Below are 23,634 nucleotides of genomic sequence, written 5' to 3'. Positions count from 1 at the left end.
TAAACACTTTTGGGTTTACGAGCTCTTAGCTTCTAGATTCACCATGTAATTAACTACCCTGTAATCATCTCAGCTTAACCCATTGTACATTGTATTGGTTATCCTTGAGCTATTAATCTGAATCTGCAAATACCATTTCCAGTTTCCAAGTTCTTTCTTTCATTTCAGTATGTCATTCCAATTCAGTTCTCTATTTCAGTCCAGCACTCTGTTCCAGTTCTCTCATTAACTAACTGATGAGATAACCAGTAGCTCTGAATTCTAACACTAGAATAAGATGTCTGAAGAGACTAGCTCCCATTCCAGTGTGGCGTAGATGACTCTATAGCGGCCGTAAAGACCTTAACTTGTTATCATTCTTCATCAGTAAACAACCCCACCATAACTTAAGTGCCTGTGCGAGAGCGTGTGTGTGTATGTGTGTAGCAATGGAGAAGAGAGGAGACACAGGTTTGGGTGGACTCCAAATACAATAGTGTTAGGGTTATGAGTCCTTATTCTTCTATGTAGAATGAATGGTCAGTGTTAGTTTTTGTTTAGTCTCCGACCGCCCAACACTCAGGCACCCCACATTGGGCTTTACCACCCCAACAACCTTCCACTTAAAGGACAATGTGCCTTTAAGCTGGGGTGACAGTGTATATATACATACAATACAGGTAGACAATGACCATGATCATGTACCCAATGCCCATGAGTGCCCGACAATGTGCAAACCGCTCTGAAGGTAATCCCTTTGTCAGAAGATCAGCAGGATTTTCACTGCTGTGAATTTTGGCAAGCTGCAATCGCTTGTTCTCAAGTACCTCACGAATGAAGTGATACTTCACATCCACATGCTTTGTCTTTGCATTAAACACTGAATTCTTTGCCAATTGTATAGCACCATGGCTATCACAATGTAACACAGGTATCTCAACATTGATTCCCAAGTCTCCCACTAGCCGACCAAGCCATATAGCTTCCTTGCAAGCTTCTGAAGCTGCAACATATTCAGCCTCTATAGTAGACAAGGTAACACAATCTTGCAAATGAGATCGCCATGAAACTGCACCTCTAGTGAATTCAAAAACATAGCCTGAAGTGGACCTTCTCTTGTCCAAGTCTCGTGCATAATCTGCATCCGTGTAACCCATTACACATGCTTCCTTTCTTCCAAAGCAAATGCACATGTCTTTTGTACCATTCAAATATTGCATAACCCCTTTCACTGCCTCCCAATGTTTCTTGCCTGGATTTGACATATATCTGCTAACAACTCCCACTGCAAAAGCAATATCAGGACGTGTAGCAATCATAGCATACATCAAACTCCATGAATAAGGCACTTGTGCCATTTCAGCCTATTCCTCTTTAGACTTAGGGCAATCATTTTTATAAAGTTTCACATATGGAGGCAATGGAGTACTCAATGCCTTTCCCTTCTCCATATTGAAACGCTTGAGCACTTTAGCAATGTACTCAGATTGAGACAAATAGACCAAATTCTTGCATCTATCTCACTTAATGAGAATACCAAGGGTATGGCTTGCTTCACCCATGTCTTTCATTTCAAAGTTTGCGTGTAACTCTGACTTCAAGGCTGGAATCTCATCCCTGCATTTCTCGGCAATTAGCATATCATCCACATAAAGGACCAAAATCAGCAAACTACCATCTTTAGCTCGCTTAGTGTAGAGGCAATGGTCCATATCACTACGTTTGTAGCCTTGTGAGAGCATGAACGAGTAGAATTTATGATACCACTCCCTTTATGACTGTTTTAGACTGTAAAGAGTCTTTTCTAACTGACACACCAAGTCTTCATTGCCCTTCTCAACAAAACCTTTTGGCTGCTCCATATAAACTTATTCTTGAAGATCACCATGCAAGAACGTCGTCTTGACATCCATATGGTCAAGTTCCATGTCGTCTTTAGCAACCAACGCAAGTACACACCGCAGAGTAGTCATCTTGACAACCGAAGAAAAGATCTCATCAAAGTCAATACCCTGTTGTTGCTTAAATCCTTTAGCAACAAGTCGTGCCTTGTACTTGGGTTTATTATCATGAGGTGTAATTTTCTGCTTGTACACCCACTTGCATGGTTATGCCTTTTTACCTTTAGGCAACCGAACCAGCTTCCAAGTTTGATTCTTATGCAACAAGTCCATTTTTTATTGCATAGCTTTCTCCCACTTCGCCTTATCATCCATTGACATGGCTTCCTTATAGTAGCAAGAAGGCTCTCCGCAATCCGTCAAACATAATGTAGTCCAATGAAAGAGTAAATCTATCAGGAGGCACTCTTGTAGACCTTCTAATAATTGCTTGAGCCGGTTGTACCTCAACAACATCTCTTACTCTAGGAGGATTATGTACTTGTTGTCTGACATTAGGCACTTCAACCCTATTGTGGACAATTCCATCTTCTTGGAAGATAACTCTCTTGACCTCCACTGTATGCACATGCTTCTTATGCATCTTTTTTTCATTGAAGTATACGTCATTAATGCGAACTATCTTTTTAGCTTCAGGATTCCATAACCAAAATACCATCTCGCCGGGATTGCCATAACCAAGAAATATGCATTTCTTTGACTTAGGAGCCAACTTGCTTCGAAACTCCTTTAGAACATGGCAATACGCTTCACAACCAAAGACTCTAAGATGCTTGTAAGAAGGTGGCTTCCCATACCACAGCTCTTCAGGTACCTTCTCATCTAAAGCCTTGTAGGAGATCTATTAATAAGATGGACAGCAGTTGCTAACGCTTCTGTCCAAAATCCATTAGGCAACTCTGCATTAGACAACATGCTACATAACTTCTCTTGTATGGTACGGTTCATCCTCTCAGCAACACCATTTTGTGGAGGGTTATATGGAGAAGTCAACTCTCTTTTGATGCCTTTGGAATCACAAAAATTCTAAAAGGCTTTAGTGACACACTCACCACCATTGTCTGACCTTAAGCACTTGACTTTTTTGCCAGACTGATTCTCCACTAATGCCACAAAATTTTGGAATTTTGAAAGAACTTCATCGTTCTTTCTGAGAGGATATACCCACACTTTCCTTGAGAAGTCATCAATGAATGTAACAAAGTACAATGAACCTCCCATGGATACGTTAGGCATAGGTCCACACACATCACTATGCACTAACTCTAATGGCTCACTTTTCCGAGTGCTTCCCCTTTTGTGTGGTGACTGTGTTTGTTTACCATAAAGACAATGCTCACAAACTGAAAAGTCTGAGAAATTGAAGCCAGGAACATAACCAAAACGAGACAAGGTTTTCATTCCCTTTTGAGACATATGTCCTAACCGGCAATGCCACAAAGAAACACTTGGCTGCTCGGTTACACAAATTACATGGTTTTTAACATTGGATACATGTAGCATGTACAAAGTCCCAGACTTTGAACCATGTGCTACCACTAAAGAACCTTTGGTGATCTTCCATGAACTATCACCAAATGTGTAGTAATATCTTGCGTCATCCAATTGTCCTGTACTAATCAAGCTTTTGGTAAGCTTCGGCACATGTCTCACATTCTTGAGCATGAATGAAGAACCATTCTGAAATTTTAGCTGCACATCGCCGACACCAACTATGTCGCAAACAAAATCATTGCCAAGACGAACACGACCTTTACGGGCTGCATCATATGTAATGAACCACTCTCTGTGAGGAGTCACATTGTAAGACAAGGGAAGCTAGAGCTTGAGAGTCTACCACCCAACCACCCATTATATAGGCAAGCCCCTGGCCCTTTGCCCTAGTTGGACTCCCCGTTCCAAAACCGCCTAGCCCGGCCCTGCCCTTGTCTAGTCCGGCCATGCCGCTGTCCTGACATTACTCCCCCCTTAAAGAAGAGTTTTCGTCCTCGAAAACAAAAGTGGGGAACTTCTTCTTAAGAACGCTAATGTTTTCCCAAGTGGCATCGTTCATGGATTCAGCTGTTTGGTTGACAGGAACATGGTTCCGCAAGAGGTTCAATGAAACCAAGAGTAACATCTTGATTTTCCACATTGTTGTCCATTTGCAACCAGTTTGTGTTACCGATTCCTATCATATCATTGTGTGTAGACTCCATTTAGAACACACATGAGTATTCAAAATGAGTTATCACACAAAGATGTACCCTGATGAGTACCTCTTTTCACTTTCCATGAAAGTAACTTGCTTGTTCTCAAATTTCATCAGTAAACAACCCCACCCTAACGAGTGTCAAGGTTGAGAACCTGACTTATACATGAAGAGACTACTGAGTCGCAACATGCATTAACTCATAGTAAGTAAACTCCAAGAAGAGCAATAAATGCTTATTGATTGGATTGCTTGGTGCTAATGTACGCACTTTGCATATCCTTTAGCCCAAGATTACACTTTGTAATCTGCCTATCCCCTTGGATACTGACAGTATTGAGTTGTGTTTTCCCCACGGTTTACAGACAGTCTTCCCAGACGAGTGGTAAACGGGGATTTACAATATCGTATAACGTTGTCAAGGAATCAACAATGTCCAAAATAACCATCGTGGTGAACTTGAAAAATCCACAAACACCCAAACCGAGCCATGACCTCTATTGGTGATGAGTAGACCCCAAAAGTAATCTCGTAGCGATACTGCATATAGAGTGCAAAATGCTTCATAAGCAACAACTTGAGGAATATGCATGCCGTTCCAAATCAGTCTTTGCTAAACACTAGGGCCCATAACACCTAGTGTGCATGCATTTAGCAAAAAACAGATCCGAACCTGTATATCCATGGTGATCCTTGCCAATACTTATGGAAAATGTGATTCACCTAGCACACATTAAAAAGGAATGTAAATAGGTCTGAAAAGAAACTAAATACTTTCAGTTTGCAATCTCATGCAAGCCTTTCTGAAACGTCTAAACCATATTAGAAGGTGAAACAGTGATCACTTCTAGATACAAACAATGAAACTTTTTCATTTTCTATATGTATAAACAACCATCTGTAATGTTGTTTAGCAGTACTTGTATCTTAACAAGTCATTCTAAGTATCCGACAATTTCTAGCCACTGAAATTGCTCCTGATACGCCGTGCTAAAAAATGGTCTAGAAAATTGATTGGACCAGCACTTAGGGACTTTGTCGTGACACATATTTGAAATAGTGGGTGCCAGTGTCAGTCCCAGAGACTCATATTCGCCACAAGTGGAATATGTCTCAACTAAGGATGTCTGAGAAAAGAACATCCTACAAGTACAAGATGTACTTGTGTGTGGAGGTAACTACAAACACTCTACGACGGGAGTGAGAGGGACCCTCTTTAGCCTTGCTCCACACTCGCTAAAACGGACTCCTTGAGTCCCTAGACCATGTTATATCCCATGTGACAACATGTGCCAAATTGAATCCTACAGGTGGATTCATAACAACATAATGTACATTGGACACTACGGCCCAAAATACTTGTTTCGACATGCCCTTGGCATGGCCCTGAAATATTCAAGCGTATTTAAAAGACTTGAAAAAAAAAAACAAGCAATGCATACTAAAACTGGAATGACACCAAATCAATAGATGCGTACCTGGAGATTGAACTGAATGTTCACTTACCCGTATTCAAATATAGAGGAACATGTTGTCCATCTGTGGAAAAAAAAAACAAGCAACATTGCACTGGAAACCCTGGGTGTTGCCTTTGCAATCCAAACCCTTCAATTAGGATCTACGTAGTCAAACCCTTTGGTAAGACCCTTTGTAGAAACTGCTCGACTAGCAGGTAACGGTAACCAACATAGTTAACCGTGTGCAGAATGATGAGAGTCAACTTGAAAAGTTGAATTTTCCCGCTATCGCATGGTAGATTGCGGAATTCTTTCCGTGAAAGTATAATGGGACTATATCAAACTATGATTCTCCATGACCATGGGATAATTTAATAAGCACCCGCGGGGTCGTACCCCAAAACTGGGATGCCATAGACACTCGTAGTGCTATATAGAGAGCAAGAAATCCACACAAGTGAGATGCCTAGCTCGTATCAATTGTTTGCTGACTCTGGACCCCATGGTATAGATCAGCTGATGTAAGTGCAAGAGTATCAAGAACTCACCTTGAGCGTCGCACTAGAAACATATAGTGCCCAAATGACACCCTAGAGATCCGTACTGACAAGACTCTTACTTGTCCAGTAATATTAATGTGTACTTGCCTGGGTAGAGCTGTTCGATCTTGAAAAAAATCACCCAAAGAATGTCAGTAGTTAGGTCTTACCCTTGGCCTGACAATGGCTCTTAGCCAATGTAGCTCATAGCCATGATACAAATTAGTGTTCAATGGACAAACTGATGAATACTAATTTGAATAGCATCTTAGTCACGTGTTAGCTGAGAGGTAGAGCACCTTGGCTCAGGCTGACTCACGAGCAAAACATGTATCAAAAGCTTTGTAGACGATTTGCATTATTCCCATAAAGAGAGAGAGAACATGGGCATGGTGAGCTGAGGAACTTTCCTTAAGGTTTTAAAGGGTGTACGCAAGCCACAATCCACAGTTTTCAGGTATGAGTCTCTCATCGAGAGAGGTAACAGAAAAATAAAAAACTCATTCCGACCCACCTACCATGCAGGGGTCGTGATTGTATGAGGACGACTTAGCATCAGCACGTTGCCCGTAATTTAAGTCCTAGAGGTAGGTTCCTTTTAGTGTTATTGTGTGTTGATAGCAACCAACAATCCTAGAGGTAGGTTCCTTTTAGTGTTATTGTGTGTTGATAGCAACCAACAATCCTATTAAACAATCCCTTAGTTAGTATGTCCATGACAGAGTTGCAAGTGTGATAGCGGAAGCATAATTCATGAGGCGGTAGAATCGAATCCACCAAAGTAGCATGCCTTGCATCCATTATGGTAAGCCGTTGCCGAGAGTGATGGCCTCAACCGTGAGAACCAAAACCATGAGTGCCTTGCACAGTTTAGACTGGTAGGGATTATGATAGTCCCTATGTTGCCAGGTCCCCGAAGCCTTGCCTCATATGAAATTGCCAAAGCACTTTGCTTTGCACAATGCGAGTAATTGCCAAGTAAAGTTTAAACAGGAAAAAACAAGAAAAACTTAAACTTGGCTAACCTGTTCGTTGTTGCTGCAACCAGTTGTCATGAAATTTGGAAGGAAAAACTCGTTCCAAAACGGCTTATAGCCATATCTGCACAAACACCATCGTATATCCTATACACATGTCTGGTACATAACGAAATAACCTGCAATATGAATTAACTTGCAAACACATTGCCTATGTCTTCCAAATTTTGGATGGTCATACCACAGGCCAAACGTGCGAAGTCTCAATACAAAATTGAGCAATTATGAAATCTGTGCTTCACATAAATACTTCTATGCTCATAGCGAACAGATATGCTTGCCAATTTACAGAGCAAAATAAAGTCGACCTTGTTGAGCATTTACTGATAATCGACCTTGTTGAATTGGCCCCATGTACTGAAAAGCATAAAAACTTGCAAAATATGTATTGTGTACCTGCTTGGCTTGATTACATTGTCCTTGAGATATACGTAAATATTGTCCTTGACATATATGTAGATATGTAGCCCTCCTTCTGGAATCCTTGCTTCCCCCAAGTTAGAGACCATGCCCGGTCTTGCCCTTACTCGCTAGGTAGCTTTGCCTTGTTGGAGCCTTGTTCCGTTGTGAAAACATGATGGAAGCACCACCGTGCAGCTTATGACGGTGGTATATCGAAAATAATTCCCACCACTTTGTGGCTTTGTCGAGCAAAATGCCATACCCAAGGCATATACATATTTACCTTAAGGGCACAAAAAAGCGTAAACGAAGAAAATAAAAATAAAAATAATTAGTCAACCATGCCAACATATGTACCATACCCATTGCAGGCATTGCATGTACTTTCCTAAATGCAATTGGATAACAGTACCAATTGGTAGCAACCTCGAGAGCGTTAACCATTCATGCATGTTTTTCCTGAAAACTTTTAGTCAAATACAAAAATTGTAAACCTTATCGAGATGCGTACCTCCCTTGCATGTCAAATTTAATCAATGGCATTTGGATGAATCTTCCAATCCTATGACAAGCTGGTCGTCTGTTATTTATGTGTAGATTGCTTCCCGAAACCGAGGAGCTTCCTTGCCACATGACTAGCATCCGAATTTCTGATTGCATGTGATTGATAGCTTCTGAACACGAGGTTGATTCCATGGTCATGATGTCTTGACATCATGCCGATGGCTTTGCAAAGTGGCATTAGCCGCCCACTTCATGATGTATTTGACACGTTGCGGCCGTGCCCTCCTTGCTGTGAAACCTTGCAGATTTTGCCCTCCGTGGTCGACCGGGTAGGGATGGGTCCGTGGTACACTTGCCTCTCTATGCCCTTGCAAATCAATAGGAGAACCCGTGGGCCAACACCCTAATCGGGTGTGGTTAATTTTAAAGCAATTTTACTATATAAAAAAAATTAAACTGTTTTTGAAGAGCTTCCATGGCGTGCTTGCCGCCACAGCGCAGGGGAAAATCGAACGCAGGGGGCAATGGGGTCCTCCCCGGGCCTTGCGAGCGTGTCGAAAAACACTTTTCATGGCCTGGCGCTCCTATTTGGAACCAGCGCCATTCGATTTTCTGCAGTCGTCGAATGCGGACCTTGTGTGCAGAGGATGGTGCCCGCGCTGCCCTCTTCTTTGGCAACTTGTGTGCAAGGGTCAGTGCCCGCGCTTCTTCATCGTCGTCCATGCAAGTGGCTTTTCATGCCATGCAAGCTTGCATGCAACCCTCTCGCACCCTCATGGGTCATGCCCCCCTCCTTGGCGAAAGCCATGCTTCGCCGTGCCAAGATCCATGAATGAGAGAGGGAGAGAGATTCCGAGGGAGAGGGAGAGAGAGAGAGAAAACCGTGCTTAGAGGGAAAGAGGAATCCATGCCATGGCTCCACCCTCCTCCTTCCTCTCCACCGAGCTTTGATACCAATGTAAGACAAGGGAAGCTAGAGCCTGAGAGTCCACCACCCAACCACCCATTGTATAGGCAAGCCCCTGGCCCTTTGCCCTAGTTGGACTCCCCATTCCATACCGCCTAGCCCGGCCCTGCCCTTGTCTAGTCCGGCCATGCAGGTGTCCTGCGTCCTGACACACATGAAACGATGCACCTGAGTCAATAACCCAATCCTGTAAAGCATAGTCATCGGTGGCAACCAAAAATGTTGAATCCATGGCATATGTGAGATGAATGTCTCCATTAGAATTGCCAACAAAACATTGTTGATCTCTTCAATCTTTATACTGCTTTCCTTAGTCTTGCCTTCTTTCGACTTCTTGTCTTTACCTTTTTCTTGTTTCCACTTTCGACAGTCTTTCTTCATATGACCCTTTTTGTGACAATGATAGCACTCAATGTCTTTTCGATCACGTGATTTGCTACGAGATTTTCCTCTTTGATTCTGCTTGCTCTTTTCTTGTGATCGACCACGAACAATGAGAGCATTGCCAGTACCATGAGAAGTATCAAGATTCTTTCTACTAACCTCTTCAGTAAGCAAACTGTCCTCAACATCAACACACTCAGGAGGTGCTGAGTTACTTATGGTTGTGCGAAAAGTATCCCAACTTTCTGGCAACGTAACTAGCAAGAACATTGCTTTGACCGAATTGTCGAAATTGACTCCCTGCGCAGAAAGCTGACTGAAAATTGTGTTGAACTCATTGAGACGGTTTGCTGTCATAATAATCAATATCTAATTCTCCTAAATGATTTTCTCATGTTAAACTGATCATTTAATACGGGGAAGTGCCAGGGGAGAAAAAGCTAGAATATTGGTTAAGCTAGCAGACCGGCCACAGTAGGGATCCAAAGGGGGGGCCATCTGCAAAAGAGCCATGTGAAACAATGGGCTAAAAAGACCCTAAGGTTCAGCCCATTAAGACTTCCAAAATGCTAAGGTTCCAAAATTCAAAGGTTGTGTCCAAAGGTCAACCCTAGGGGAAATTGGATGCTTTGTGTGGACCAAAAAGTCTTGCATATCCCTACATGGGAGGGGGCAAGCCTTTCTTCTAGGGGATGAGAGAGAAAGCCACACACACACACACACACACACACAAGCTCCCTTTACACAAAGGGAATGAGGGACACATGTCAGCTCCCTAGGCCAGATGCCCACAAGGTGTACCCAATTCCTATTGGATGACCCTTGAAGTGGACCAATGAGAATTAGGCTAGAGTAAATTTAGCCTAATTAATTTTAAAACACTTGATAAAAAGAACCAATGAAAATTAAGTCTCCTGGATGATTATTAGACAGCTCGTGAAGGGGTCCAATAGGAATTGAGCAACCCAATGGGCTACTTAATTCCTATTGGTCAGAATGGGGAAAGGTCCAATGGGGATTTAATTCATTTAAATCAATTAAGATTAATTGATTAAGCTCTCACAAAAGGGGAAAGGGGGACACATGTCAGAAGGCTATCACTTATGCTGCTTAATTGTGATAGGCTAGCCCTGGGGAGGTCCGATGGGGAGCCTAAAAGAGCAAATAGCAAGAGGGCTCGCCCAAGAGAGAGAGGGGGCTGATTTTTGCAAGGCATTATCACACACATACTCACACACAGTCTATGTGTGAAGCAAAGAAGACTATCTCTTACGAAGCTTTAATGGAGAGCTCATCACCTACTCCAAGCTTGTGAGATAGAAGCCTACATCGACACACTCTTGGCATGTGGATGCAAATCCAACCAAGAGCCAAGCTTCAATGCATGCTCATCTCCTCTACCAAGCTAATTACTAAGCTAAGCGATGCTAATATGAGTGATTATGTGAGAAGATGTACATCTTTCTCGTAAGATACTCCTTCTTCCTCTCAATCTACTCTCATACCCTGCTAGCTCTCACCATCTTCGAAGGTGTGTGAGGTCTTGGGTCTGAGACCGGGGATAATTTAAGTTGTGTTTGCTAAGTGTTTTGCTTAGTGCATGAAGCTTTCATCTTCATTGCACTAGCTAGTCTTGAAGGAACACAAAGAATTGTATTGTACAATGTCTCTCTTGATGGGAGAAACCATAATACAAAGCCTTTTGGAGGGGGGACCGGCTCCATGAAAATCCGGTCCTCAACTGTTGTCAATAACTTAATTTCTCTCTCTTTTGAAAGTATTGTTGATGCTATCTAACTAGGTATTATGCTTTTTGTTGCTCTCTCCACCCAAGCACTCTTGTAATTCTCATTAGGAATTTATTCTAATGAAATGCCCACTATTTTCATGCTAATTTCCGCTACACACAAGTTATTAGGCCATTAAATGTTACAGTTGCACATGGGTGTGCCCTCATCCATCTTCAAATCAACTAACTTTTTTAGCCAATAAACCTGTGATGTTGCACTTTGCTTCCCATACAGGTCACATAACTTCTTCCACAGCTCATAACTAGTCTTTTCCATGTTCACATTGAAGTACACATTCTTTGACAAAGTAAGCATGATGGTGGACCTGGAAAGCTCATCCAACTCCTGCCAATCGTACTTATCCATATCCTCAGGCTTTATCCCTTTCATTTTTATCGACCGGATCTGCTTCTTCTGTACTAAGACATTGTAAATTTGTTCCTTCCAAAATGGGAAGTTAGTGCCATCTAACTTCTCAATGTTGAACAAAGAGTTCTCCGATGATGAAGCCATCACTCGACAAGGAACAAAAGTAATAGATCCATTGCACTAAAGAAGATGATAAAAAACCTAAAAAAAATTCGACAGAGTCTCCCCTGCAAAACCGACTTCTGAACCCAAAACAAATGTGTACAATGACTAAAACGCTGATCAAAGTGGCTAAACTGGCAAGATAGAATCTCAAAGAACTGTCACTATCAATGTCTCCAACTCTAGAAGAGTGTCTCTGACCAACTGAACACTGTCAAACGCATATGCATAAAGATGACAGCAATGCCAACAATGGCGGGTCGGCAGATGCCCACCAATACTGTACTAACCGCATAAACATACATCCTATATAAATGTCAAAACTATGGGGATGTTGGGGGCTCGCTCCAAAACCTGTATCATCGAAAGGATCTCCATATTTGAGAATGCCCCAGCTCAATAAAACCTTACCATGACCCTCACAATAGGCTTTGCATATATCCATCACAATACATAAATCGCATAAGATCTTACATCAACCACAGAAACCCTTTTCTGTAACTGCTGCGGCGGTTTGTCTGATTGAACAGACCCTCAAGACCTTACATCAAATATGCATGTGACAGAGATTGCAGAAAGAGTCTGCAACGAAAACCAGTGTGCAGAAGAACCGACGAAGGTAGACCACCATGCTGTCTGAACTGAATATCTCTCAAACTGCACAAAATTTGCACAAACTTCCTTCTGCAAAGTTGTAAACCACATGAAAACGGTTGGGGTCAAGGAAAAATGGACATGAAACAAGCTGTTTTTACAGGTCAAAACAGATCTGTAAAAATCTACAGCTTCTACTTCACGACCTACAGGCAGTCTGAGTGACATATTTCAAAATTGGTAAAGATTTTGAGAAAACTTTCTTCTGCAAAGTTGAAGAGGACGAAAAACCGGTCTTCCAAACTAGGAAAATTGGCTTGAATGAAGACGTTTTGGTGGGTCAAAATAGATCTACAAAAATGTGTTGCAGTTTTTGCTGCTTCTTCGCTCGCCTCCTCGCTGAGCTCCAATGGTGCTCCCAATCCTTGAGCTCTGATACCAGTTGAAGTGCGTGTGCGAGAGCGTCTGTGTGTGTGCAACAATGGAGAAGAGAGGAGACACATGTTTGAGTGGACTCCAAACACAATAATGTTAGGGTTATGAGTCCTTATTCTTTTATGTAGAATGAATGGTTAGTGTTAGCTCCCGGTTAGTCTCCGGCGGCCCAACACTCAGGCGCGGCACATTGGGATTTACCACCCCAACAATAACTAGCGACCGAAGTTGAGAACCTTACCGAAACATGAAGGGACTAAACCTAGTCGCAACACGCTTTTCCTCGTGGTAAAAAAACTCCAACTAGAGAGATAGCCTTTCCAATTGGATGGCTTGGTGCTAACATACGTGTTTGGCATATCCTTTAGTACAAGATTAAGATTAGATTGGAAAAATGGATTGATTAAACTGTACAAAGTATAGTCAACTTATCTACAAACGCCCAAACCGAGCCATGGTAATTGTAGACCCACAATTAATCTTGTGGGAATACTGCACATATAGTGCAAAATGCTTCATAAGCTACCAACTTCATGAATTTGCATGCCGTTCCAAATCAACCTTTGCTAAACACTAGGACCCATAACACCTAGTGTGCATGCATTTAGCAAAAACTGATCCAAACTTGCATTTTCATGACTAGAATCGTCAATACTGATAGTGGATGTGATGCTCATAGCACATATGAAAGAGGAGGGTAAATAGTTCTAAAAAGAAACCAAATACGTCCTACTGCAATCATTCGCAAACCTTGCTAATACGTTTGAACCATAATAGATTGTGAACTAGAAATCACATCTAGGCACAAACAAGAAAACATTTTCATTAACAATACATAGCCTACCATATATGTAAATATCCATCCGTTAATGTTGTTCATTAGCACCTGTAACCTTAACAAGTCTTTCTAAGTACTTGATAATTTATGGCCAGTGAAACTGTTTCTGATACTACATGCTTGAAATGGTGAGTGAAACACATTTGACCAACACCTTAGGATTCTGCAGCGACACATAATTAAGTAAATAAGTGCCAATGTCAGTTCTAAAGACTCATATTCTTCACATGTGGAATATGTATTGTATAATGACATCAAGAAAAACGACATCCAACAAGTACGAGAGGTACTTGTGTGTGGAGGTAACTATAAACACTTGGTGACATGAGTGAGAGGGACCCTCATTACCCTTGTTCCACACTGCTAAACCAAACTCCATGAGTTCCTAGACCATGTTGCTTGCCGCCCCCATCATATGGGTACTGCATGGGCGCTCACAAAGTGAGCACCTTTTTGTATTGGGGACCTATGGATTCACAGACTTACGAACATGTATCATACTTCTCACACATTGGGCAGTGATGGTGATTGGGTAGCTTTGATAGCCCATTGACCCTCCTACGCGTGGTGAGAGTTCAAGACTTCAAGCCCACTTTACTTTTTAAAAAGTGGTTGGCGTCTTGCTTTATGGGTGCGTCCATTCCTTGGGCGAGAGGGGAGGTTGCCCATAAAAAAGGCATGTACGTTGTGACTAGATTGCCACATCTGCACCAACATGTGCCCTTAAGCTTCGTGGCTTTTTTTGTCCTCCGAGACGTCCGGATGTTTGCGAAGCCGCCCTAACACTATAGCTCACGTCCTTTGGGCAGGCCAAAAAAGGGCGTGGGACACTAAAATGAGGGTTGCTGTGGATAGTTCTCGTCATTTGAATTTCAGAGAGTTCTTCGACGATTGTAGCTTTCATCTCAAGCGGGAAAGTGCCGTCTCAAACGACAACACACGCTCTCCCACTGCGTTGCCAAGGGAGAGCCCCTTCACCAACGTTCATCTTCGGTATCAGATCACAGGATGCCTCGTAAGCAATCCAAGCAGAAGAAGCCTGCTGCCCCTTCTGCATCTCTGTCTGCCTCCGATGGACGGCCCCTCTCCCTTGCCCCCAAGCGCCACTACGTGGAAGAAGAAGTAACACCTGTCACACCTTTGGTACGCTTCATCTAATGTTTCATTTTGTCGAAAGAGGTGGTTTTATTTGGGTTTGCCCGATTATTTAAACGCAAGTGGCTTATTGTTGTGACACAGAAAGACATATGGAAGGATGCATTTCCTGTGGGTACAGAGGTACGTAAGGCTCCCAAGTAGAATTGTTTTGAATTCAAACCATACAGATCAGTCTGCTTTAGCAGATTGAGAGGTTAGCCTCTCCATTTTGGCTTCTAATAGTTTTAGTCGGTATACAAAATTTAGTGTTAATGCATGCCTCAATTTATGTGGATGCAAATCATCTGCATCATTGGCCAGCTGCCAACATGGTTGTTGATGTCGGGCTGCCAATGGCACTCTGATTTTTACAAATATTTGCCAATGCTCACAGATATAACCTCTTTCATGCTGATGCTTTGAAGTACACCTTTTCTTGCCAATATTTTGTTGTTCTTATGCAGTGGGACCAATATGATCGTGTGTATGAACTTGAATGGGATTTTACTCATTTAGAGGTTAGTTTATCACATTATTCAAGTGAATTAAAGCTTGCAGGAATCCTGTTGCAAGTGAGGGTTTGCTGTTGCTGTTTACAGGAAGCCTTTGAGGAAAATGGGATTTTGCATGGGAAGAAGGTCTTTTTGTTTGGATGTACAGAGCGTGAGTTTGAATTTTTAACCGCATTAATGCCATCTTAATACATAAGTCACCACATTTTCCATCCTTTTGGGCTTGCTTCTCACTACAGTTATTTCACACGATGCAAATGGCAGTTTGTCACAAATCTGTTGTTTTGACTTTTTTGATGTTTGCTGTGTACAATTGTAAATATCCTATTAGCACTAGGTTTTCGTTTGTGCCATTTAAGTGGGCTTGGCACCATGAAAATCAAACTATCAACAAAAATTGCTGAAGTTTTTGATACCCATGAAACCCCTTAAGTAATCTCAAAGCACACCAAAACTTTTTCAAAGAATACCGGGACATGTGTACGAAGGCAATACTATTTTAGAAAAAATATTGTCAACTCATCTTGGGCCTAGAAAACATGATGCTATCAAATTAAAAAGCCAGTTTTGTGGCTTCTTACTCCTAAAAATTACCCTTTTACATTTTGAGCTTTTTTGAGAGAAATGGTATACCAATTGGTTTCTTGAAATACATTGAGTCTTAAAGCCGATTCTATAGAGTGAGATATGAAAACAATTGTTTTATTTTTTTATCAACTCCCTACATAGCTATGAGAACAAATGTTTAAAAGGTTTCTTGTGGTTGATGAGAACAAGAATCTACACAAATGTTGCTTATAGACACAAAAGTGGCTTTAGTCCACACAACCCCAGTATTAAAAAGGTTCAACTTCTTGTTGTATGTTATTGGTGGCTCACTAGTTTCTTTTTTGATGCTTTAATCTGAAAATTCTGTTGTTGTTGTTATGCTATAACTGACATCATTACACTGTCGGTGCAGCACAATTTATTACTTTTGGAGATGTATCAAAAGTTTTGCATATTCCGGCTGTAGTTGCGGTAAGTTATAACCTGTATTTACTCAGTCTTTTTGTCTTATGACCTTTAAAGCTGCTGTCTGAGAGCTTTTTCTTGCGCATGATGTTTGCATCAGTGTTTTTTTGAGTCACAATTTATTTTTACTTCACCAGGTAGTAGCGCCACATGCTCCCTCGGACAAAATAGGAATCAAGTCTGTACAAATGGAGGGTGAATTCATTGTGTCAATGAAAGAGATGAAGATGGACTGGGTTCCTTATATCCCAGCTGACAGGGAGTAGGACTTTTACCTGTTTAAACTTAAAAGCTCATTTCTCTATAGTTGGATAGACTTCATTCGACTGAAACAAGCCATTTTTGGTTATTTGCAGCCATGTATCTGTAGAGAGATACAAATCTCAAATATTTACTCTGAAGTGCATTCAACGAAGGTACATGATTTTTGTTACAGATTTACTTTATTTGTTTTGTCTCCTTCACCACGATAGCTTAACCTAACCATTTCTGCAGGGTTGCATTGAAAAATCTCAAGGAGGAGAGGCTTAAGAAATATGAATATTGCTTACCTTGTAAGTTCTAATGTAATTTGCAGATCCTTTGCTTACGAATGTATGCTGGAGGTAGATTTGATCAATGGTAGTTAGCTCCCACTTTATCCGATAATATTAGCCTACTCACTTACAAAAAAATTGGTTATTCAACTGCCAGAACCTAACAGTAACAAGCCAAATGAATTTCCAACCGGCAATGTACGACTTGGAATTGCTGGTCTGCTTTTTTCTTTTCAGCAGGCTGCCCACGAGCTTGGGTCGGACTTTTTCTCATTGACAGACCTTTTAGTCGTGTCTCGGCTACTATTAATTAATAACTCTAAGCTGTCTAGCAAAGGAATTTGAACGTCTCCCTATAAGTAGAAGGCTGTTTTCTTCCGCTGACAAATGAGCCCACAAAAGGTACAGAAGCTGTTACTGGGGAGCATATAGAGAAAGCCTAACATAGGGACGTGAAATTTACAACCAACACATTTGCTCAGAGAACAGAATGCAAGCCCATGGGATTCGCACCGCAAAATGTGGCAGAATTTGAGGTGAGAAAGCTGGTTAGAGAGAGAGCCCAATACACATTTAAAGGCCCTAGGCCCATCCAAAAGTAGTTACATGAAAAGCAGCAAGTCTAAAAGCATTTGGTCTCATAAGCAAATGTCCCATGGGCTGTCCATACATTGCTTCCACATCAGAAATCCTCAATGCAAAACGCGGATCGTCTGTATAGCTGCCACGTCATCAGCCTGGTTATGCAATTTTAGGGTTTGTGTGTTGCTCTATTTTAAGGGTTTAGGCACCTCGGCTGGTTCGTGTAAGTTGTTGGGGGTTGGGATTGAAAATCCTAACCCAATAAATTTTGGGCCACTCAGTCGGCTTGAGTAAGCTGGTAAAACTTCTTTTTCTCTTGCTTGTGCTAGCTCTAGCAAGTTAGGGTTAGGATCAGGGAGTCCTAACCCTCTGGGTCTTTAGTGGTTGACATGTTAGTAGTTTGTGACAATCCCCCCTTTTTGAAAGAAGAGTAATCATCCGCGATTATACATGCAAAACAACTTAAGTTAGATAAAAAATATTCGATGGTCATTCCAAGGGTCAATCTCGAGGGTCCATTCAGTTTTCTCATTCCATATCGGTAGCAAAATTAGCCATCACACCTTGACCTTGGTGATCTTCTAATGGGTGTCTTGATGCACTGAAGCTACATACCCAAGCAATCTCACTCGATTAGGAATATTGAGTGGCTGACACATCACGATGCAACAGAGATGCTTACAGATGCATGTTAAACGACATAAAAACAAACAGCGCCGCTGAACACTCCTCCTAGACAAACGGTCTTAGACATGCAGATATTCAACGACTACCTCATCACTCTCCTCGCAAATAACTTGATATTCTTGTGTAGAAAAATTAGCCATCACACCCATACTGTCCTTATCTTTTAATGGGTGTCTTGATGCACTAAAGCTACATACCCGGGCAATTTCACCAGATTAGGAATATTTAGAGGTTGACACATTACAATGTGACATAGATGCTTACAGATACATGTTACATGACATAAAAACAAACAGCCTCACATGGATACCATTGCTGCCATTAGCTTCAACTAGAGAGAGGCTTGTGAGTGGTAGAGAGGGGCAAACAGTGCTCCGTATAATTAATTTGGACTCTTGTGTTGGAGTTCAAGTTATCGGTGTTTGAACCCGTAGGTCGGAGTTCAAGGCACCTGCATCTGGTAGGGAACCAATCAGACGTATCTAAAACACTATGGATGAGTGCACCAATCCATTGTTGTTGGTTGGATTAGGGAAAGGGTGTGTTCCACAATTCATTATCTTGGAGTATTATATTTAGGACTTGATGTGTTCACAGCTCACGAACGGGGATTCTTGGATGTAGTGTGGTCTACAATTCAAAGTTTCTAAAAAGGCAACCGGTGCTCAAGATGGCATTCTTCTAAGGTACAAAGTTGAGGGTAGCAAATTCGAGATGTATCCAGTGGAAGGTATCCCTATTGGGGTGTCCATGGTAGCTTCTTCATCGACTTGGTCTCACTATTGATGTCCACTATGAGCTGTAGAGAGGGTGTTAAGAGTTTTGGCATCTCAAGTGAATTGTTTCTTTTGGCTTATTTGTCAAAGTCTGGGTAGGGCAATTTGAGCTATCCAAACTGTCAGAAGAGGACAAACTAGACAGTCCTTTGAAGCGTACATGCTTCTTCTGATTTCTTGCACTTGCAAAAGAAGATTGACGGCCCAAGTAACTAGGGTAGTCAGTCCCCTTATTGTGTTTCTTCGATTGTTTCTTTGTTCCCAAAAGTTGGTTGACTCGTCTTTCGACGACGTCATGAAGTTCTTCTTCGATAAACATCCTTGGGATAGGAGGTTTCTTGAGGGTTGATTTTATTGGTGAGTCCATGGCTTTCTGCCATTGCGTACGCACTTCGTCAATCAGGTGCCGAGTCAAGAATTTTGCATATTGTGGATCCTTTGCAAACTGGAGCATCTGTTTTGCGCACTCATCAACTTGATGTTGGCGTTGCATCTCAATTAGTTGATATTGCGTAGGCCGAGGTGGCCCGTGTTCGTGATCTGCTAAGCCATTTGACTTTCCCGTGCTGCCTCCCGTTCTCGAGGTGACAGGAGTCATCGTCCGATTTTTGCCAGAATCCATGTGTGTCGCGAGAAAAGGGATCAGATTTCTTGATAGAAGAGAAATCAATTGAGCTTTGATACCAATGTAACAAACTTGGACACCCCAAGTCTGGGATCGGGCACGACATAAGAGAGAGAATCACTTTAAAACACCTCACACTTAATTCACAGTTCAATTGAGTCGAGATGGCTTGGTGTAGTTCCGACGTCCGTGCCCAGAGAGATTGGCCCCAAAGACTGGTGCCCCTTTCGGTATTTCCTTTTGTATTAATGCTTGAGCAAAGTACAATTACCCGTGGGTCTCCTGTGCTCATCGGCTTGTCAACACAAGTTAGCTAGAGAGAGCCTAGGGGACTTATTTATAGGCCCTTGGCCATAGGGAAAAGCAATACATGACTGTCACGTGACACATCCAATCCTATGTGTCCGTGGACAAGCTACAACATGACCATGGTTCAGTTCAGTCAAGTCAGTCTAGAATAGGAAGTGTTCTGGCACTTTTGTGAGTCTGTTCGTAGACCGTGCATGCCCACACTTAGATTAGATGCATATCCTCCGGTTGCACACAACATGATCATCAACATTCCCATCAGAATCCATTAGGGGAATTTTCCAGTGTATTAAACCTATTTTCTCTATTTTTGACATTTTTCACTTATTTATTAAGTGACTTTTGTTGGGAACTAGGTAGGGCAATTTGGCTAAGATAATATATAAGCAAACCAGAGTTAGCACGTCCTGGGAGAAGAGGCAGCAGGAGCATTGCTCAACGGGCAACTTCTCAGCAAGATCAACCCCAAGCAAGGCCTAGCGTTTTACCTCAGCAACTACACTAGTGTTTTTGCATCAGTAGACCAGCCCTGGCGGTTTTTGTTAAGCAAATCAGCCCAGCGTCATCACGACATAGTATATCTCCTAGCGTTAGCAATTGCTATAGCAAGAAGACAGTTTCAGCCTAGCGTTTTTGGAGAAGCATAGACACTCAACGTTTTTGCAATTCCGGCGCGACAAGACCATCAGGAACACCAACGTTTTCAGTTTTCATCATTCAGTACCCGCAGTAGAACCCCCAAACCTCGCAGATCTCACCTTCCCGCAGTAGTTCCTCGTCGCACGGTGGGATCCATCGAAGTTTGCAATTTCAGCCCGGAAAATGCAGATTTCAGCATCTGCGTTTTCAGCTCGTCGTCGTCGCATCGTGGTCATCGGCATCGTCACCGACATAGAGTCAGAATTCAGCAGATAAAGATTTGCAGATTTCAGCCCTTAGCGTTTTTAGATTTCAGCCCGTCTCATCGTCTTCCTCATTGTCGTCGACATCGTCGGCAAGTCCAAGCATTGTAGAGATTTGTGCAATCATAAGTAGATCGCTCTCGCCATAGAGAGTGGGGCCTTTGGAGGAGGGTTTGGCAACATTCGTGTGTCGTATTCTCTTCTCTCTCTCTATCTCTCAGTCTCATGTACCTTTATTCACAATGTTCATCCACTTTGTTTGTGTCCATTACACTCTCTCACTAAAGGAATGGAAGGCTCTCCCTTTCGTAAGTAAAAGGAATCCTTGAGCACAGTTCGGAGCACTCATCTTGAGCAAAGTTCAACATTCACTTCCGTTGCACCTTACATTGGTATGAGAGCTTTGGCAGTGTTCTGTATCACTCAAGGAAAGAACCACATAATTTTTTTTTTTTTGCTTGTTGCGGTCCCACGAACCCAAGTTTACTTGGGCGTGTCGATTCCTAATCGTGTTTTTGAAGAGTGACAAGAAACCCAAGAAAGAAGGGCTTGTCCAACCTCCCCTTGTGCCTCTTTTCACTCATTGAGAGCGGACGATGCACCTAGCGGCCAATGGGAAAAAGCAACCTTGGTGTGAGCGCAAGGCTGCCAAGGGGTGCGCCCGTGGAAAAGAGCAGAACTCGGTTGAAGAGAAGATTCTTCTCTAACACAGATTGCAAGCGAAAGAAGAACCTCAAGAATCTCAAGACCCTCAAGAACCTCAAGCACTCAAGACCCCCACGAACCCAAGAACCCAAGACGCACAAGAACCCAAGTTCCTCATGAACTTAAGAACCAAAGATGACAGTGCATGGTCATCACCCGAAGCGGAATGGATACTTCGCATGGAGGTGATGGGCATGAAAGTAGTGAAGAAGAATTTCCTCGCCATGGAGGTTTTGCTGACCCTCCCCCTTGGCCATCTACGCCAGGGATTGCACCAAATCCTATGGAGGCTTTTTGGTGAAATCGATGATGGACATGATGGCACAACAACAAGAAGCGAATTGCGTTGCGTTGGCACAACAACAAGAAGCGAATTGCGTTGCGATGGCACAACAAGAAGCGACTCACATTACTTTGGAACGCGAGCGCGATGCACGAAAAGAAAGAAAAGCACAAAGAAAGGAGGAAGTCGAAGCAAGACGAGCGGCCTTGGAGGCCGATCGTGAGGTTCAGAGGGACCTCTGTACGCAAGAATTAGCTCGATAGGTTCTTGCCTTGAAGTTCGAGCTAGCCAAAGATGTTGGTAGTTCATCAAGTGGCGCAAGCCGAGATTCGGACTCCAACAACCCAGTCACAGAGAAGATCCAGTTCAGTAAGTATGATGGTAAGATGCTACAGTTATTCATTCTTGGTTGCATCAATTTAATGCTTATTTTGCGACAACTAATTAGATAGGAAATAGCAAGGCTTTGACGGCAGCTATGTACCTTTCCGGTGATGCCATCAATTGGTACCATGCATGGCAAGAGGCATAGTTAGCCGCGCATCTGGAGGAAGCCGACGAATTTACGCCCCTTTCCTTCAATTGGGCTGATTTCCAAGACAAGCTCAAGGCGCGGTTTATGCCACCTCAGTACCTCGCACGATTGAAGGACGATTGGCGTGCTCTCAAGCAAAATGGTATTGCCAGTTTATATCTTTCTCTAATCGTGTTTTGCAGCTAGGTACCCAATTACGCAAGTGGGATGATGAGCGCAAAGAGACATTCCTTTATGGATTGGACAAGTATATCAAGTATGATGTCGAGGTGCTCGATCCAATCGATCTCAACAAGGCGGTAGCGATCGCTCTCGCACAAGAGATGAAGCACAACAAGGGAAAGCGTAAGGAGAACAAGACTTCCACAAGTACCTCTCAGAATCCTCAGAACGGTAAGAACGGTAACTCTTCTAACCAATCTTCCAATAGTCTCTCAAAAAAGAACTCTCAAAATTAACCTAAGGGTAAAGCTAACACAATTGCTAAACTTAAGCTCACTCCAGATGAAAAGGTAACACAAGGAATTTTAGGATGATACATCACGTCGGAAGAGCAAAGCACTTATTCTAAGGAAGGTCGTTGTTTTCATTGTCACATTAAGGGTCACATAAAAAAAACATGTCCTAAGCTTGACTCTAATGAATCTAAAGAATCCACAAAACCCACTTCCTTTGTCAATGCAATCATTGACAACACGAGTGCCCCAAGTTTCTCCCTACCCTCCCATTGATGAGTCTAGGGTTCATTTCAGTCAAGTCAATCTAGAATAGGAAGTGTTCTGGCACTTTTGTGAGCCTGTTCGCAGACCGTGCATGCCTAGACATTTAAATTAGATGCATATCCTCCGGTTGCACACAGCATGATCATCAGCATTTCCATCAGAATCCATCAGGGGAATTTTCAAGTGCATTAAACCTATTTTTCCTATTTTTGACATTTTTCACTTATTTATTAAGTGACTTTTGTCGGGAACTAGGTAGGGCAATTTTGCTAAGATAATATATAAGCAAACCAGAGTTGGCACTTTTTGGTAGAAGAGGCAGCAGGAGCATTGCTCAACAGGCAACTTCTCAGCAAGATCAACCCCAAGCAAGGCCTAGCGTTTTGCCTTAGCAGCTACACTAGCGTTTTTGCATCAGTAGACGAGTTTGAAGTTAATGTTATGACAGGCTAGCTACAAAAACTTAGAGAAGTACAATAGGAAGTTTTATAAAGCGTTGCTTTCAGTAACTTCCTAGAGATTTGTGCCATTGACAGAGCAGATATAGAAGTACTGCTGTTGTCATGTGTAGCAGAAGTGTTAAAAGATTTAGTTCAGATCTAGTACTCCTCACAAACACAAGGGACACTTTACTTCACTTGGGTACTACGACGGCGATGTCGAAGCTAATGGGCTGAAATTTAAAAATGCTTTTGATGCTCGTGGCTAAACTTGAAATCGCTGGGAATGTTGATGGGAATTTGCTAATGGCGAGGCTACG

At 42.4% G+C, this 23,634-nt stretch overlaps 1 protein-coding gene across 1 annotated transcript in view; it reads left to right on the top strand.

The window, feature by feature from the left end:
- The first annotated feature begins 14,400 nt into the window (after positions 1–14,400).
- Positions 14,401–23,634, top strand: part of LOC147445179 (myosin-H heavy protein) — a 46,838-nt gene continuing 37,604 nt past the window's right edge. The window contains exons 1-8 of the mRNA XM_086527631.1: positions 14,401–14,692; positions 14,789–14,827; positions 15,151–15,204; positions 15,286–15,349; positions 16,160–16,218; positions 16,350–16,474; positions 16,569–16,628; positions 16,708–16,766. Coding sequence (XP_086383757.1) covers positions 14,558–14,692; positions 14,789–14,827; positions 15,151–15,204; positions 15,286–15,349; positions 16,160–16,218; positions 16,350–16,474; positions 16,569–16,628; positions 16,708–16,766 — 595 coding nt within the window. The 5' untranslated portion in view covers positions 14,401–14,557. The remainder of the gene's footprint in view (positions 14,693–14,788; positions 14,828–15,150; positions 15,205–15,285; positions 15,350–16,159; positions 16,219–16,349; positions 16,475–16,568; positions 16,629–16,707; positions 16,767–23,634) is intronic.

This window comes from Adiantum capillus-veneris, chromosome 13 (assembly GCF_014529385.1).
Source record: "Adiantum capillus-veneris isolate H3 chromosome 13, ASM1452938v2, whole genome shotgun sequence".
Classification (NCBI taxonomy): Eukaryota; Viridiplantae; Streptophyta; class Polypodiopsida; order Polypodiales; family Pteridaceae; genus Adiantum; species Adiantum capillus-veneris.
Note: the sequence above shows the minus strand (reverse complement) of the source record. Positions and strands in the feature narration are given on the sequence as shown.